At 37.0% G+C, this 20242-nt stretch overlaps 1 protein-coding gene across 12 annotated transcripts in view; it reads right to left on the bottom strand.

Moving 5' to 3' along the window:
- The window catches only part of afdna (afadin, adherens junction formation factor a), a 125987-nt gene that overhangs the window by 10186 nt on the left and 95559 nt on the right, over positions 1–20242 (bottom strand). For all 12 annotated transcript variants that reach the window (XM_067384319.1, XM_067384323.1, XM_067384325.1 and 9 more), the window contains 8 exons: positions 17235–17300; positions 16868–16941; positions 15835–15953; positions 12317–12508; positions 12143–12231; positions 10772–10957; positions 8928–10073; positions 1903–2037 (listed from right to left, as the gene is read on the bottom strand). In XM_067384319.1, the coding sequence (XP_067240420.1) occupies positions 1903–2037; positions 8928–10073; positions 10772–10957; positions 12143–12231; positions 12317–12508; positions 15835–15953; positions 16868–16941; positions 17235–17300 (2007 nt within the window). The remainder of the gene's footprint in view (positions 1–1902; positions 2038–8927; positions 10074–10771; positions 10958–12142; positions 12232–12316; positions 12509–15834; positions 15954–16867; positions 16942–17234; positions 17301–20242) is intronic.

Here is a 20242-nt window from a genome sequence, read left to right as displayed (position 1 = left end):
ATTATATGAAATTTACCTTACTATATATTATATAAATCTCATGCGTTTATATATATATATATATATATATATATATATATATATATATATATATATATATATATATATATATATATATATATATATATATAAAATGAATACATTAAGTAACATTAATTTATATATAAATATGTGGCAATAATTATTATTTCATGGACATAAAACTAAAACAATTAAAATGACAACTAAAACAACTTAAATATTTAATTTAGAACTGATTTAAATTAATATATGAATTAATATTAAAATAATAATATATATAATTGAATAATCTATTAATTTATAATGAATATTTATAGCCATTTTATTAAGTAACATTATATATTATATATAATGGTCCACATTCACATATTATATATAATGTTCCACATTCACATTCAAAAATTGTGGCAATAGATTATTTCATGGACATAAAACGAAAACAAAATGATTCTGTTCTTGGATCTAGTTTATTTGTACATAAGTGTTTCGAAGATTTCACTCCAGTGATTAAAAATGCTAATTGCATGAACACAATCTAGTTTAGTTGCATTGTGTTGCGTGCTTGCAGTGCAGATACTGTATAAGACTTGCATTTGATTGTGAGCACACCAGATGGCACCAAAGAGGAACAAGTCACTACAGCTGACATACGCGTCTGGTTCTAGCTGGAATGGAAAGACTGGAGCGTATGATACTGTAACAAGCTCCCCTTGAAGGTCTGGCTGGCATTTGGTGGTTTAAGTCTGGAGAAAAACACCCAGTTGCTGGCTGCTCTGGATCCCCTGGGTTAGTATGCGGTGGGAATGTCTCTTATGAGAGCATGTGGAGGCAAAACACACATGAGCTAGTTCAATCTAGGACGGCCTCCATGAAAACCAAGGTGGGCCCATTTCCAACAGCACTTCCAAGCAATGTTGTATGGAATGGCTATGGCTGCCCAACAAAATGCTGGATTGTAGTATAAAGATCTGATTCTCATGCGTTTCTTTGAAGGGGATGGGGATACATCACAAACACATGAGTGGAGATGTTGTGAAGACATGCAATTGGACATCACAACTGGCCTCTAAAATTACCAGTGGTCTGAAAATGACGCACACAGGCACAAATAAAACTGGATGGTCACATAGTGGGACGATGTTTTGGTCACATTTTAGATGGAGAATGTAAATTCAGACCACTGGTAAGTCGATGACCTGCTGAGGCATTCCAGAAGTGTAACACATGGGAGTTAAACAAGCTTAATTTAGCCTCTGACAGTTAACGGATCATTACTAACTCCAGGACTGCTGTAAACCTTATTATTATCAGCACATATAGTACATAGATACATATTATTTTAAATTAAGCACAAGGGACTGTGATATTGCACAGCCTGACATATTAAACATCAGCTGCTGTCTTTAATCACGCCCACTTACAAGATCGTGAGGAACCATCCATATGGAAATCAGGCGAAACCTTGAAAAAGCTTTGGATTAGCATGAATAAACATGGCTGATCACATATGTCTCCTTCAGGTAAATATGTCGAAAGACTGATTTATAAAAGGTACAGAGAATGTTTTGGGAACATCCCACTATAATTAACCTGACTTATCAATAGCAAGATTACAGGTATGGGACATTAAAATCTACCTGCTGTTGTCGAGACTAGCGTTTAAGGCCTGGTCGAGGGGGGGAAAAAAGACAAAGATAATCTGCGTCCCATATGAAGTGTGCCAAAACATGCCTCCAAATGCACATTACACAAAAAACTTAATATCTGCATGCTTCATTTCTTGACTATGAGTCCTTTGTCATCAGAAACACCTTAAATAAATGCATTTAACTACTATATAGAAAGTTCCTAGTTGTCGCTGGTCCGTTTCGATCTCTATACCTTCTCCTCTGTCTCTCGTCTGGCTCTCTCCTCCTCTCTCCAGCGTCTCTCCTCCTCCTGTTTGACTCTCTCTTCTGCCTCACGCTTACGGATTTCCTCCAACTGCTGTTTCCGTCGTCGCTCCTCGTCCTGTAGCTGAGGTGCACAATACAATCAAGTTTAGGGAAAAACACTGGACCTCAGAGAAAATGGATCGGACTGACTGAATTTGCTATTTTGAATCCAGGTGTAAAACCTAATTGATTGACTTAAATTGACCTAAATTGATCCTAAATTAAATTGATAACTCAGAAATCTGGGAAAAAAAACATGGTGCTTGCACCTGTTTTATTGGTTAATAACTAATAAAACCAGTTTAAATATATCAGTAGTTTTAGGATTAAATTGACATGAAATTTAGTTAATTAATTTTGTTAGTTGATTTTGTGATTTTAACTTAAACTCCCACTACCATTCAAAAGTTTGGGGTCTATAAGATTTTTTTCTTGAAGTAATACTTTTTAAGACATTTATAATGCTACATAAGTTTTCTATTTCATATAAATGCATTTCTAGTGAACATTCTATTCCTGGAGAGGAAAAAAAAAAAAAACGTATCACAGTTTTCAGAAATAAATAAATAATAAAAATTCAGCTATCAATTCAGCTAAAATTCCTGCCATCACAGGAATGAAATATGAAATTTAAATGCTAATATTTCACAGTATCACTGATTTTACTGTATTGATCAAATAAATGCAGCATTGGTGAACTTAAGAGACTTCTTATATATATAAAAAAAAAAAAAGTTACTGAGCCCAAACGTTTGAAATTGTATTTAAAATTATAAACCTATATAAAAAAATAAAAAAAATATTTAAATATTCAATATTTAAATCTAAATTTTAGACAGCAATCTAGATTAGACATGTTTAGTTGTTTTATTTATTAAAAGACACAATATGTAATTTTTCTCCGTTAGAGGTCATTTATTCAAAACATCATGGGAATCTTGGGAGGTGTTATGTCTACAACTGGTGGAAAAGAATCTGATGGGACTCAGGCAGAAATCATATTCTTGGGTGAGCCAATGTATTAAAGATTTATTAACATTACCACAGACGATTCTTCCGGTCATGTGCATGTGGGGTAATGCAGCGCTGTTTAATCATATTAGATACATTTGTGTGTTGAAAGTTGTTATAATGCTACTCTGCGCATTCGCTCGGCAGCTGCTATGAGACACTTGTTGCACACTGCAGTAAGCTAGATCGATATTAGGCATGGTAAAACATGGTAATCACCGTAAATCAAGAAAACGAGATTTAAATAATAAGCCTTACTGTGTTGAGCTATATAACATGATTAGTTTTCTGTGGATGAATGTATCCACAGTTGCTCACCTGTCTAATTAAACAAATAATATATTAGAGCGTCTTTGGTGTTTCCATGGTTTCTACAAAATAAAACCAGAAATTGAGAGTAATGCAGGTATGTCGTCATTGATAGGTGATGCACGGACATGGTCCTTGTCCTGGTTAAAATTGCTTATTTCTCTGGATTTAAGAATTCTTGGAAACATTTGGGATATTGGGATTATACAAAATATATAACATCGTTCTAGTGGTCTTACACAATAAATCTTACATATTGTGCCTTTAATAGCTCATTTATAGACTAGTCAGCTGTGCTGAGTTAAAAAACATTCTGTTGAATTATCATCAGTAAATTTGCTCATGTGATCACTGTGATGAGAGGTATCGTGCATCAAACACAATTCACACATTAAAGAGAATGACATGCACATACACGGTTGCATGCAAAACAACTTACTGACAGAAAAGCTCCATCATGTCTACAGAAAATCATTCGAAAGGTAATCCAAACACCTCCATCAAACTTCATACACAATACATATACAATACTCGAAATACAAATCATGGCCATACAACTGTTCCATCCGGAATCAGAAGGATAAACAGAGACACGTCCAGTAGTCAGGACAGGGGAAGAGAAAACCCAGCACCAAAAACCATGGAGAAACGCATAATATAGGCAAAGCGCCAGGGTCAACACAGACACAGAGAGCAGTGATGAGCTGAGTGAAGGAAGAAACAGGAATGGAGGAGACCATGGCATGGTAATGAGGCCCACATGCAAGCAAGCTCAGGGCCGGAGAGACTGGGTTGGAACAAAACATGCACCAACCCACCCCTCATGATGACACTGCACTGAAACAACGGCTGCCGAAACCAGCAGAGCTTCATCATGTTTGCCAAGAAGGAAAAAGAACTTCCAAAGCTTTCTTTGGAATGAATTTGGTGGTTTTCTAGTTACATATGTTCATGTCTAAGCCTAGCGCACACTTCCAGACATAAGGTTGCTATTCCTGAGCACATTTAAAGCTGAAGTGTGTACTTTTTGAAAGTTAAAAGGAACATTTAATACAGGATAAATTCAATCAGCAGCATTTATGGCATATTGCTGATTACCACAAAAGTTAATTTCAACTTCTCCCTCTTTTTCTAAAAAAAAAAAAAAAAAAAAAAAACCCTGGGTTACGGTTGAAGCACTTACAATGGAAACAAATACCCACGGTTTCAACAGTGTAACCACAAAAAATTTGGGTGGTAACATGATTTTAGAGTGAAAAAAAATAAATAAATAAATAAATATCAAACTTTGATGTTGTTATATCCAATTTTGTTAACATGGCACACAATATCATAAACCCTAAAATGACAATAAAAGGAAGAACTTTTAAGGCCTTTGCACACTGAGTCAGAAATTTTCGTTTTGCATTTTTTCGTATTCGCAATCCTAAAAAAATCGTCACGCACAGAGACCTTGCACACCAAGTCCGATGCGTAAAAAATATTTTTTATTTATTATCCTGAGCGTTTCAAAGTTTACTTCAGGATGTCAGTGCCTCCGTTTGATGCTTTGCTACTGGCACAATCTGTCTTTATATTTGGTCTCCTTGTATTCCTCACGTTGTTTGTCATTAAGTGCTGCTGTTTTGTGCTGTAGGCAACATGGATCAACTTGTCAAATGGCATTCTGGATTTTTGCATTCGCGTACGGTGGCTCTGAATTGTCAAAATGTCTCTCAAAATGCGTGCCACAGATGCAAAAAACGCAGAAAATCGAACCTGATCCGAATATTTTTTTGACAGACGAAAGTTTCGGAGACAGTGTGCAAACGTGATTGACATAACTTGAGGTCGAATTTATTTTTTAATGTGCGAAAGTTTCGGACTCAGTGTGCAAAGGCCTTTACAGCTCAAATAATACACAAGCTTCAACATAAGAATTATTTAAGTGCTTTTTTTAATAAAATTTTAAGCTTAATATTTCTTCTTTTAAAGAAAAAAAAAAGTGGCCTCATTCATTTCCACAGTAAGTGGCTTGCTTTTTTTTTTTTAAGAAAATGAGGGATAAGTCAATTATTATAATTATCTTAATTATTTTATTATTTTCTTTTAAAGAAAAATGATGCATCAAAATTATTTTAATTTAATTATTTTATTCATCAAAATTAAGCATTTGTAGGTTGATTTCTCTAAAAAGTACAAATATTTTCAACCTCAACCAAAACTAGTTTTGAATATAATAACTACAGTTTTTATTCCATTTGGTGACACTGGCTTAGATATGACTCACTTTAGCTTTAAAAAGGTATTTTCTATGATGTCTTTCCTTACGAATCCATTTGGGTCATTTTTAGACATTGTTCCAAAGCAGCAGTTTTCCAGTAGAGCACAATGAACATCCCAATATGGAGTCCCCTGCTTGAAAAAAGTGGTACATCTCTCTCAAAATAATACCCATGGGTAAAGGAGCCACCATGGCCGAATGAAGGGGGGAGGTAGTGAACAAGAGGAGACACAGGTGGAGCCGAAACCGGAAGAGAGATAAAGAGCGTAAAGAACATACCAAGTCTAGTACAGAGATTGCTGGAACAGCAGTCTGCTGCAGGAGAAACAAAAACATACAGAGCAACCAAAGGGGTGGGAGAGAGAATAAATAAAGAAGTAAGAAATAAAGAAAAGGAGGGGTTTTAGAGAAGATAAAAAAAAAAGAAAAAAAAAAAACCCAAAACAAAACATAAAAACATTGGCGCAGTGGGCCGGGACGCAGTGATGTGCTGCCAGGAACATTCCAGGGCAGTATGGGTCTGATTAGTGCCAGCGGTCCACTTCTCTCCACATACACTTGAGATGGTGAGGAATTTCCCCATCATTCCACGTCCCCCCCCACTGAAGCATTGGCAATATATTTCCTTCAAACACACACAGGATTGTGTTGACCTTCCCTTAGACGGCTCGACCTGCCAACTCCTCAAAGATGGAGTGATATCAAAGTTAGCTTCGAGCACTGTGCTGCACACAGCAGAATCTCAGGTGGACGCTGTTTCTCAAATGACAGCTGCTACGGCAGGTGTTGGAGATAAAAAAGTTAGTGGATTTCAGGGGGCTGAAGTTTGTGCTAGCGCTGAATGTCTCAGAGACTTGGAAAGCACAAGGAAGCCATTTGGAAATACAGAACACATACAAGCCCACCAAAAAGTCAAGGGCCTGAATTAATCGCACTGAACTTGTATGTTTTGACATTAAAGGCTGTTTCCTGAGCACAGATTAAGACATTAGTTACTAATAGGTCTGTCTGTCTGTCTATCCACCGAACCATAATGTTTGTGTACCATTACAATCAATCAATCAATCAATCAATCAATCAATCAATCAATCAATCAATCAATCAATCAATCAATCAATCAATCAATCAATCAATCAATCAATCAATCAATCAATCAATCAATCAATCCACTGAACCATGTTTGTGTACCGTTTCAATCAATCAATCCATCCATCCATGTTTGTGTACCATTACACCCCTACTATCTATCCAATCAATCAATCAATCAATCAATCAATCAATCAAATAAATCCACCAAACCATAATGTTTGTGTACCGTTTCCATCCATCCATCCATCCATCCATCCATCCATCCATCCATCCATTTTTGTGTACCATTACACCCCTACTATCTATCCAATCAACCAATCAATCAATCAATCAATCAATCAATCAATCAATCAATCAAATAAATCCACCAAACCATCATGTGTGTGTACCGTTTCAATCCATCCATCCATCCATCCATCCATCCATCCATCCATCCATCCATCCATCCATCCATCCATCCATCCATTTTTGTGTACCATTACACCCCTACTATCTATCCAATCAACCAATCAACCAATCAATCAATCAATCAATCAATCAATCAATCAATCAATCAAATAAATCCACCAAACCATCATGTGTGTGTACCGTTTCAATCAATCCATCCATCCATCCATCCATCCATCCATCCATCCATCCATCCATCCATCCATCCATCCATCCATCCATGTTTGTGTACCATTACACCCCTACTATCTATCTATCTATCTATCTATCTATCTATCTATCTATCTATCTATCTATCTATCTATCTATCTATCTATCTATCTATCTATCTATCTATCTATCTATCTATCTATCTATCTATCTATCAGAATCAGTTGATTCTTCGCCCTGGTCATAGACGAGGCTTAATATGTGCCAGGAAAGTCCTTGCATGTATATATATTAAATGTTCATGTCTTGTTAAAAATTGTTGTTAGCACATTTCAAATGATATTGATTCTAATTCTAAAAAGGTGATTAGCCAGTTGCTACAGGTCAGAAATGGTTCCGCCACTGATCTGTTTTTAGAAGTTAAATGAATATCAAATTTTAAATGACAGATGAGATCAGGAGAGATGTACTGATCTGGACGGGGCAGGCTGATGCTGGTGCAAGCAGTGGAAACGTGTCCAGTGCTTGGCATCGTAAAGCCCTGCTTCTCCCCTCCGTCAGCGCAGCATATATCAGCAGTGCAGCATGGAAAAGCAATGACATAGGCATGTTGCAGGAGCACATGGCAAAACATTCATTATAACAGCGGAGACTAAAGCATCACGCAAGGATTCCCAGGTTAGTTGATAGCGATTCCATCACCAGTCTGTCCAGCTGATGACTGCGGTTTCAAACATAACGCAAAAGAGACCTGCACTCAACTTCAAACAACACTGCAGAGGTTTACAACTAACTTAGATGATTCAATCTGTGCAGCAATTGGAAAACACATGTGCAAGTGTATTCAAGTAGAACTAGTCCTTTTGAAAATCTCCTGACGTTCCAAAGCAACTGAAAAACAACATTAATGCTCTGTACAAGCGTGGGAAAAAAAGGTACATCACAAAACCATTCATCAAGCTACAGTAACATTTTAAGTACTTAAAGTCAACATGAAAAGCAGCACAACCCATTTCACTTTTGTAATGTGATGCATTTCAGAAAGAGGCACATTTTATTGAAGTAAAAAAATAAATACAAAATTGGCAAGACTTGATTGTATTCATATATGACATATAGTGCTTTTCCAGTTGCTTCCAATTACTAGATATGATTTTCTATGATTTTTTTTAGATCATAGCAAATGCATTTACAAAGTAGTTTCTTCTTGACAAAATGCTTTAGAGCCAAGAATAACTTGAACAATTTATATTCAACAAATATTTTAAGATCTAATTTCCTTGATTTTTCCAGGCCTGGAAAAATTTTTTTTTTAAATGTTTTTGCTTGACCGTCAGAAAACTGTATATTACTTTACCATTAAAACTTGCATTAAATCTGAAATAAGCAACTTTTTTAAAAAATTAAAATACATTTTCATATAGCTTAATATACAGTGACAACTAGTATGGCTATTGGCTAATATTATTTTCTCTGCCCACATGGCTCATATCCACACATTTCAGAGGTGGAATAAGTTTTTTTTTTTTTTTTGAAAGATTACAAAAGACTTCTTCAGACTAACATGCCCTGATAAATCGTTCACAGTAAGACCAGGAATGTGCATTAAGAAAGTAAACAAGGTCAGTTTTGATTTCATGTTGACTTTAACTGTTTATATCTACATAAACTATAGCGATCTCTTTTTTCCTGTGTTTGCTTACCCGTGCTCTTTTCTCCGCCTCCAGTCTCTGCATAATTAGTGTGGTGTCTACATCTTCATCATCCTCCTCCTCCTCATCTTCCTCGCTCTGCTTGGACTCCTGCAGTCTCTTCTGGAACTGCCACTCCAGCATGAGTTTGCGCAGACGGTCGTTCTCCTCAGCCGTGCGCTCAGGCTTAGACTGAAGCTCCTGGATCTCCTTGTCTAGGAGGTCCACGATGTGAAGCTGCTGCTGTTTCTCCAGTTTCTCACGGGCGTCCCTCTTCCAGGGGTCGGGCGACAGGCTGTCGCTGGCAGACAGTTCCTCTTTGCTGATGGTGATGTACTGCAGGTCGCGTCTCTCGATGGTGCGTGGCTGCTGCTGAGGCAAGAGGTCACGGATTACCGTGTCCTGTGGTGGTTGGCGGGGAAGGCTGGATAGTTTATCGGGCCGAGTTGGTTGGGGCGGCGGTGGTTGGGGCGGCTGGACCGGAGGAAGGTACGGTTGGGGTACCTGCACTGGCATGGGGGGCTGTGGATGGGGCATCTGTTGGTGCTGAGGGGCGGGTGGCAGTGGGCCGTGCTGGTTGTTGTGCATGACGGGGCCAGGGACGGCAGGGTTGCGAATCTGCACCAACTTTCTCTCCTGGTCTCTTCTCTTCCTCTCTCGCTCTTCTTCAAGCCGGGCCTTTTCCTTCTCATACCAGCGCTGTTGCTCTTCACGCTTCTTGCGATCAGCCGCAGCCACCGCCACCGCCTGTTGCTGCGAAACAGATGGCGGTGGAGGAAGCGGCATGTCTGGTTGTGGCTCATAGTCATAGTGTGCAGGTGGAGGAGGGGGAGGAGGGGGAAGGTCAGAACGGGAGGGTTGGGAGACACCCACTGGGCCAGAGTGGGGTGCTATTGGGGTTTTCCAGCGGCCAGGGCCGCTCTTGTGGTTGCCCTGGGACCTAGAGCCAGAGGACGACGAAAAGTTGAGGTGTTCTTGGCTGGAGGTGCTGGACTCCACTGAGGAGGACGTCTGGTTGTTCCAGTGCTCACCACCACCTCGCTGGTACTCAGCCTCACGCTGCTGCTGCTGCAGGTGCATCAGGTCTTCCTGGCGCAGACGTTCACCTGGGTACCCGCCCGGCATGTCACACAGCTCCTCCTGAGAGCGCACCACCCGCTAGCAGGACACAATGACAAAGCAGTGAGATTCATTTCTCATTTTTGTGCAAAAATGTCACATTTAAAGGCATAGTTCACACAAAAATTGTCTGCAAAATTTAAGCATGATATTTTTAACTTTTTAAAGGCATAGTTCACCCAAAAATTATCTCATGATTTACTCACCGTCAAGCCATCCTAATTGTATATGAATTATTATGCAGTATACAGTACACAATTATTATGCTTTAAATTTTTGAGAACAATTTGCTGTGATCAGACTTTTTTTTCCAGGATTCTTTGTTTAATAGCGTTTAATTTTTTTTTTTTAGAACAGAACTCTTTTATATTGATCAATTATTGCTTGCTGAATAAAAGTAAATAATAAAATAAATAAATAAAATAAAAAATAAAATTCCTTAAAAAATTGAAACCAAACTTTTGAATAGTAGTGTGCATTATAACAATAAGATATGCATTATCCTGCACAAAAAAAGGAAATGAAATGTACATAAACAACAAAATTTTACTGCAGAATACTGAAATAATAGTAGCTAGCTACTATACAAATAGAGGTATTTTCTGTACAGTGCTGTTTAAAAAAAAAAAAAAAAATACTGTGGCACTGCCAGTGTTTTGAGATGCAGGTTTCGTGATATTACTGTCACCAGGACACCATGTAGCACTCTTATGAATTCTCTTCCTAAAAAGGCTAACCTGCATAGCCATGCTGTTGTTAGAGTGGTTATCCATAGGGGGGAGAGGCTCTGGTTCGTTGTTTTGCCAGGGCTGGCCAGGGCCCATCCTGTCCTGAGATTTAGAGGCTGGGAAGGTGAAGTACTCCCTTGGGTATGTTTGAGTGGGGATCGGATACGCCTCTGGACGGGGTGGAGAGGGCTCCTCCTTTTGGACAAACAGGGTAAAGACACATTAGACTGAGCTGTGAAAGTCTAAACTCCCTTTACATATCTTTTTAGTGTTTTATTCTTGGTTATCGCTCATCTAAAATAGAAACTAGCGTGAGAGTTAGCATGTGTATGTATAAATCAAAGGAACGTGAATCAAAGAGTGATTAGCCAAACAGATCGTGGTTACAGACATGATTAGAATTGATTACAAGAACAATACAACAAACAGCCACGAATCCGGTTTCTATTAGGCGTCTATGGTTTCAGAGACAAAAATATGTTCTGGTGATTTGATTAACACTAGAGACTTCACACGCAGACGACACAACGGCATTACAACACATTTCAGCATTAACTATTTTTATGTACTTCTGGATGTAAGGGAGGAACTACCTAAAAGAAGTGGCACTTCCAGCTTAACTATATATTTCAGCAGCATGTCACAAGCTCAGCTGTTTACAAAATAGTTTAGCTTCTCTAGTAGTGAGTCATTCTTCCAAATAATTGTGTAGCGTGACAAAACTCTACAATTCACTTTCAGGTTGGTTCAAAAGGTTCATTGCAATTAGTCACTCAGCAGTGTTCTCAGATGTCCAGTGTAGCCAAAAAAAAAAAAAAAAGGCATTTTTCTGTAGCAAAATATTTAGTCAAACACTGCTATTTATAATGGTTTTTGATTCAGATATACAAAAGAAAGTTGCTGTTATTATCCCACTAAACAGCTTCAATGTAGTTGAAGTAGCCACTTTTCCTTAGTAAGTTAGGAAATAACTTACTAAGGAAGGGAATTGTATGGAATTTAATATTGACTCGTAATGATTCCTTAATGTTTATGTTTTTGATTCACTAAAAAGAGGTAGATCATAAGTGTCATTTGTTTGGGAATGGATTCAACTACACTGGTCATGCTGTATGTTTTTGATTTGCTTCAAAAGAACCAGTTCATTAGAGTCATTTGTTGGGGAATCAGTTACACTGGTCATGCTGTATTTTTTTCAATGTGCTAAAACAGAACCAGTTCGTAAGACTCATTTGTTTGACAATCAGTTGATTTGATTTTTTCACAATCTCATGTGATTCGCTAAAAAGAACCGACTCTTAAGAATCATTTGGACAACAATAGCTTCGGCACACACATGCAACATTCATCTTATAGGTGCCGATGATTGTGTGTACTCACATCAGGGCAGAGGTTTCCCGTTGAGACTGACGTGATCTTTCCTGGGGCTCCAGGGTAAACAGGCTTCCCACCTGGACTCTGAGCCTGGTCTTTAGGAGAAAAAAAGTAGACATTAATAGAATGTCACCACTTAAAATAAGCAAATATGACAAGACTTTGAAGTGGCACACTTACTAGCCACATTTGGGCTGGAGCGGTGGTCTGCACGATTCTTCAACAACCTGTCCTCCTTCTTTGGTTCAGGATAGGTGTCCCACGTGCCCTGGGGGCTCTCAGGAGAGCCATTCTGCACAGAGTTGTTGTAGAGCTCAAAGCCTTCACTCTTTGGTCTCAACTTTCCCTTGTCTCCACGTCCACGGTCTGATCCTGCAGATATGAAAGAGAAGCTTGAATGAGACAAAACTCAGCACTGGGAATGCGCCCATGTTTTTGTAATGAGGGAATTCACTCACAGCACACCAAGTCAGAAACACTACCAGACATGTGTCGAAAGCAATTAGATTTAATGCAACTCTTGAACCAGTTTGTGTGTGACTGGGAACGCTGCGGGTGCCAGATCCACCACATTTCCACCTCTTTAAAGGAATTAGTCACACTAGCACGCTGAGTGGCAGCCACTGATATTTTTATGCAGGATGCTGCAGCTCCCACAAGTGTGCCTGTTAGAGCTTTAAAAAGAACATATTATGCTCTTTTTCAAGTTTGTTTCAGGGGTCTGTTAGAATAGGTTTATATGCTTGAATGTTCAAAAAAAAAACAACGCGATCACTCACATTTTTTTCTGATAACAGTGGAAAGAACTTATCATACAGATAATGGTAATACATCATTCGAAAGCAATAATTTTTTTTATTTTAATGAGTGCATATGTGTAAATGCGTATAAAAATGTCATTCTTCATGCAAAATTATTAAATAATCCTAATAATGAGATTTTCCTCTTGCAGATAAAATTAAATCAACAAAAAACATAGGCACTTATTGAGATGTTAAATTTCAAGGGCATTTTTGATGGCATGTATGAAATGTGCCTATAGGCGTGAGATGACTAGTCAGCATCATCGACTTAATCTCTGCAGCCGAAAACACAGAAAACATTATCAATAAATTATTAAAATGTTTAGACTGTCTCCTTGCTGTTTTTTTCACGACATTCAAAATAATTACTTTTGCTGGTGCGCTGTGGAAAGCTTTATGCATGTGCTTGAGCACTGATTAGGCTATGTATTATATATAGGCAATTAAAGGCTCATTATTATGATTTATATGGCTATGGCTTAGTATGCACGTGCGATTAGTCGACTAATCGCTTAAACGACTACTAGTCAACATAAAAAATCTTTAGTTGAGGGCAGCCCTAGTGTGCTGTGATTGTTCAACTGCTTCGAGCGTGTTTCCCCTTATCATAACAGTGTATGCTGTTGGGCAGGAATTATTTAAATGAGGAATATTGTGATGTTCAAGTTTCCAGAAGAAAACTCAAGCCTACAATCGAGGCATTTCAGGGAGTTCAGAAACACAGGGCTGATAGTGAAAAAAATTCCTGAGCCTGAACTTTTTTCCTTGCCCCCCGAGAGGGTACTATGTATGCGACGCACTTTTAACACAACTTGTTGGCCCCTGGGCCCAAATATATAAACAGCCTAAGTATGTATAACCCTGATCATCATTATTGACAAGTGGCTATTTTTAGATATTTTCATATTTGCATTATGCCCTCAGTATTATTCAAGAAAAGACAGCATTTTCTTCTCAATATGTTCAGTGCCTACATTGACCTTATAAGCCCATCTTAGTACAATCACTGGAAGTAAATGCTGCAGATGCTACAGTCATACCAAGACAGGTCAGTAAGTGGCAATAATAGGGCTTTCCGTCGCTACCCACATCCTCAATCCAAGCCCAGCGCCATTTATTCTTTATGCTTTTATCAATGTCTTTAATGTCTTCCCCTGGCTTCATAAACATAGCCATGACTTACGTTTTGAGTTGAAAAATATGAGACACAATTGTAATCACCTTCGCGCATGGAGTATTGCCTTAACCTGTATCAATCTATTTGACAAAGACACGAGGCCCGCCCCTTAACTACTTCTGATTGGCTCATGAGTCGTTGAGCGTTAAAGCTGCTCTCTGACCTGCGCATCTCAGATCTAAATGACAGATCAATACGACGACATATAGTGCCATGTTAAAAAAAAAAAAAAAAATTAATAAAAAAAAATCTAAGTTTCCGAGATTAAAGTCGAAACTCCGAGATTAAAGTCGGAATATTCAGAGAATAAAGTCGAAATATCTAACCTCTGCAAAAAATAATAATAATAATAATATTAATAATAAAAATAAAGTCGGAGAATAAAGTCGAAATGTTCCGAGAATAAAATACTTTATTCCGCGCGGAAACAAGGCTATGGTTGTGACGATGACGCGCTTGATTTATTAGCCTATGTAGCCTACTGCTGTTCTGTTTGCATAGACAGAACATAGCAAAATGTTTAGATATCGTTTCAGCTATTAAAACAGTTCCGTTTTGTATGTATGACACATTGATTTAGTTTCTGTTTTATTAAGTTCAGTTCCGCAGTAAAGAGACTTCTGCAGATTTCGTTTGTCTGTAAATACACGTGCGCTGTCATTGATGAAAATAAAACTAAATGTCATTCTCCATGATTTCAATGAATAATCCACCTGGTCAACATAATGTTTTATTCATTGATACTTTTAATTGAATAATGCCTATCACTTGAAACAGTTTTGCTGATTTGTATTTATTAAAACGATGTATTTTAAATTTATATTAGTATACATCAACTTGTATTCCTTGTACATAACAATGAATGTGTCGGAGGGTAAGGGGATATTTGAATTATTTATGAATAAACTAGTGTATTCTAAATCAGTGACGCAAGATCCTTAATAGAAATCTCCACTTTGACGCGAGAAATGCATCTTTACAGATATAATGAAAGAGTTTTTGGTTTGATTTGTTTTATTTCGTTAAGCAATAATTTAAATCTCTCCATCTATGTATTTGATGTCGGTAAGGCAAGTATTGTTTTGAGGATAATTCGTTTCCACTGGATAAAAAAAAGTGCAAGTGACGGCTCTGGCGCCTCTGTATTGCATTGTGCAAGCTTCCACTCTCCGCACAAACCAATGGATATGCACCTATACCTTATTTATATCTGACGAATAAAAAATCTTCCCATTACAACTTAATTAATAAAAACAGAAACGAAATCACTGCCATACATACAAAACGGAACTATTTTAATGGCTGAAACGATGTCTAACAGAACAGCACATATTCTCTTCCGTGCTTTTAAAAACAGACATCAAATAAACATTAGATAATCTTTATTATTATTATTATTATTATTATTATTTGTATTATTTTTTTAACATGGCACTAAAACGCCGCAGTAGACCAATATAACCAGAACCTGATTTTTTTTTTTTTTTTTTTTCGCAGCCACAGTAGCCTACGCCGGAAATCCGGCGTGGTGCCGGAACGCTATCACCCCTGGAAACAGTGCTTACTTACATAGAGAAAAACTTCCTGTGGAGTGTACTTTGTAACTTTGCAGACCTTTTTTATGTGCAAACAGCAACATTACACACTAAAGAAAGTTGAAAATGTAAAAAAGCATAATAGGTCCTCTTTCATGCTGCGGTCATGCGGTGCACGCTTACCGCGGGGCATCATGGGGGACGGCTGGTTGAGGAGCGTGGCCAGCCCATGGTAAATGGCTCCCTGTTTGGCCACCTCGAGCGTTACAACCGAGCCTGTTCGTGTCATCAATTCCGCCGCCCTACAAGACAGAGACATCTTATGAGTAAAACAGCAGACTATGATGAATGAATTTCAAGTTCAAAGCATTCATGTGCAATCCCACAATCCCATGAGAGATTACTGAAGAGACTAATCTCATAGAATGTCTGTTTGGATTTGCTGTAGGCTAACTGTAAACAAATGCCTCAAAGAGATGGACGCTGGAACGAATCCCAAAGGCAACTCAAGTTGTGTCCATTCACAACCGATTTGAGCCATATGCTTCTCATTTAACTCAAAACCACAGTTTTGAGAGTTTCATCAATTCCTCCAAAGTCAAGGTTTGACTTTGCAAACACAAAGGTGTTTTGTTCTGCACAAGTTTAGGGCTGTAAATGTTATAGCCCTAAAAACTAATAAAAACAATGCTTGCAAGTTAAATCCAGTATAATTACATGACAAACTTCTCCATTAAGGGTCAATATTTATCTCTCTTCAGGCGCATTTTTTATTTTAATGAGTGCATATTTGTGTAAATGCGTATAAAAATGTCATTCTTCATGCAAAATCATTAAATAATCCTAATAATGAGATTATCCTCTTGCAGATAAAATTAAAAACAACATAAGCACTTATTGAAATGTTAAATTTCAAGGGCATTTTTGATGCCATTTTTGCCTGAGCACTCATTTCTGACCATGCTCTAAAAACCAAGAGACGTCACATTTTGATCTTACGCCACTTAATTGTGTGTATTACGACACAGTCCTTCCTTGCTTATGTGGTGTAATAAAATGGTTTTAACATGCAATCCTCCTGTTTATTTAACTGAGAAGCATTTTTTTCCCCCAATGTAGCCGGATATTACATGCTTTACCTGTAAGTCCATTTCATTTTTTTTTAAATCCTATTCTACAGACATCATTATTAAAGGTCTAAATGCTCCAGAATTACCTCTCTTGTGAGAGACCGACCAAACTTCGTCCATCCACGCTGAGCAACTGATCTCCGGCAGCCAGACGCCCATCCTGAAGAAAAACATTAAAAAAACAACAGTCATAAAACAGCAAAGTTGAACTACATTTTCACTTTTTATGAAGAAAGAAAAGTATGATTTTTACAGATTTTACAGTTTAATAGTTTAATACAAATTTAAAAAACTCCAAGTATAGTGCTATTAATTATAATAGTAGTGTAATATAAATGACACTAATTATGTGAAATAACTCTAGCCATCCAAGCTGTTAGTGGTTTCAGAAGAAATGAGGTCACAGCATCTGCATTAGCCTATAAAGAACATTAAAATACAAACCAAACTCACCATGTCTGCCGCACCTCCTTTGACAACAGACTTGATGTAAATACCAAGTTTGTCCTGCCCGGCACCCTAAAAAACACAAAACAAAGAGCAAAACAGTCTATTAGCACTCTGAGAATGATCTAAATGTTATTAACAGGCTCCACTAGTTCCGCTGTGGAAACAGCTGGACGAAGAAACCAGGCATTCATTCACGAAAGACTATAAATCTGGAGCCAGCAGTGAATACATTCACATAAATAAACTCATTCATAAATTCAGACCAGATCTGAGCTTCTTTTTGTTCAAACTAGCCATGTTTAACCCTCCCAGAGTACTTCACCCTACATCCCGGGTCAGAGGTCATCATCTGACATGGGCCATCTGGCTGCTGGACTGTGCAACCATTGAGATATCAGCTCGACCTAAATGCCATTGCATGCTAGAGAAACAGTGTTCAAAATAAAACCTAGTAATTTACTTCAGGATAAAACAATGCATTCACTGAAGCACTTCCTGTACACTTGAAATGGTAACACCACACAATCTGTAACACTCACTTACGTAATGCTCCATAACTGGAGTTAAATGGTCTGTTCAAGGCTTCAAGCTGACAGAGGACCAGTGACATGAGCTTCAATGGGGTTTGCTTAAGGACTGTGGTTTCAAGTTAGTAACATTTGTTTTTTCCGATGGCTGGATTTGCTATTTAAGCAAGCAAGTACCCAAAATCCCCTGGCTGCTGCCAGCGGTTCTATTTTAAGGGAATCATGCTAAAATTTAACTATAAAAATAAGAGGTCTATTAAATTCCCAGCTATCTCAGCTATTTTCTCATACAGAAACACAAACTGCTCATACTCACTCCACCTGACAAATTAATAACAGCAAAGTCTGACCACAACAAATTGTCCACAACAATAGCAGCACAACCATTACATTAAATTATTCAAATCAACATATTAGAATGATTTCTGAAGGATCATGTGACACTGAAGACTGGAGTAATTCAGCTTAGACATCACAGGAATAAATTGCATTTTAAAATATATTTTAAAAAAGTTATTTTAAATTGTAATAATATTTCACAATATTACTGTTTTTAATGTATTTTCATCAAATAAATGCAGACTTGGTGGGCATAGACGTTTTTCAAAAACAGAAGAAAAAAAAAAAGAAAAGAAAAAAATCTTACCAACCCCAAACTTTTGAATGGTAGTATAAGTAGTGCACAAGTCAAATGTACTACTTTAAAGGCACTGTTAATGGTGTTTTAGCCAGCAATCCCAGTCCCCATTCACTTTCATTATACGTAAAAGAGCAGGCTAAACATTGTTCTGAATAACTGTGCTGCTTCTGTTAAGTAGAAAAAGGAAAGAACTTGCTTTAAATCAACATTTGTCTTCTCTGTTTTAGCAGCCTGATATGAACTCTTTCCAAAGTACAATATTTACATCTAAATTCCAGGCCAGATGTTTGCCAATGTCCACGCCATACTCCAAAAGAGGCTTTCATGGTCATAAACCATTTACTACATGGCACCAAAATGCCACCCAAGTCTACAACACTCCCACCATGCTGGCTCTTTTTTTTCCACCTGACTTCAGCACTATATATGAAAACCCATGCTGCTCAATACAGGACCGCCACGAGTTGAGTGCAACATCTACATTTACCATGCAATTTAGCCTCTCTGAAAAGATTCAGACCCCACAAATGTCACATTAAATCACAATCTACCTTAAGCAGGAACACTTAAACCAAACCTGTTCTGGCTGTCAAATGGAATATGATGCTTATTGGGTCCAAACTGGTGGAGTTTAGGTGCACTAGGTGCTTCATTCTGAAGAACTAAAATATATCTTCAAATAGTTTCATTAAATAATTATGTTATACGCCTTCCTTTAAAATGCCACCCTACTAGATTGGTAAACTCATTTTTAGAGGGTTAGGTTATAACTTGATTTGATTGGTATGTGCACTACATTGCTCATAAGTACTAAAAACCTAAACGAAGTTGACCAGAAGCAATGGATTGGGAAACCCAGTAACAAAATCTGCCTGGGAAATGGTAACGTCTTTTATTCTGCCCTCTGAAATAAAGCCAATGTTAGCCACAGACCCCCATAACCCACTCACATTACACTGGCATAAACACACCCTACAATTCAAACACACCCGTAACATGAACACCACACAAATATCACCCAGAAATCTCAGCTAACATTCATGATTTAACCACAAATATAAGAAAAATATGAATCAACATGCACTGTGTGCTAAAAGGCCCCAAAAATGATTGAGGTCATGCCAGTTCTAAAGCACTGAGCCAAAGTGAATTTTAACAATGAAAATATTTTTTGTACAGTCTGAAAAAGTGAAAAACCATGAACTTCCAAAGGAAAATCTGCTGCATTTAATCAAGGGTGGGGTAATCAAATACAAATTGGTGAGTAATTTGCATGTAAATCAAATGAGGAAAATAAAATAACCACAAAAAACAGGGTTATCATAATATATAACTATCTGCAGATTAAATGAAAAAATAAAAAATAAACATCAACTGAAATATATATAACTGAAATTATATATATATATATATATATATATATATATATATATATATATATATATATATATATATATATATATATATATATATATATATATATATATATATATATATATATATATATATATATATATATATATATATATATATAAATAAAAACTTATTTTGTCAGGTAGTTGCCAAAGGAACATTTTTCATTTTAATTTAGTTTAAGCTGATGTATTAAAACACAGAAATAAAAACTATATAAAATAATAACTAAAACAATATAAAAATTGATTAAAAAAAAACAAAAAAAAAACCAACAACAAAATTACTAAACCTTTAAAATAAAAATTAAGGAAGAAAAAACAAAAACAAAAATCATAATTATCATATCATAAGTATAATAAAAGTATAATAAAAATCACAAGAGTATCTGATGATACTAAAATAACACTGCCAATAACACCATCAAATAG

This window comes from Chanodichthys erythropterus, chromosome 4 (genome assembly GCF_024489055.1).
Source record: "Chanodichthys erythropterus isolate Z2021 chromosome 4, ASM2448905v1, whole genome shotgun sequence".
Classification (NCBI taxonomy): domain Eukaryota; kingdom Metazoa; phylum Chordata; class Actinopteri; order Cypriniformes; family Xenocyprididae; genus Chanodichthys; species Chanodichthys erythropterus.
Note: the sequence above shows the minus strand (reverse complement) of the source record. Positions and strands in the feature narration are given on the sequence as shown.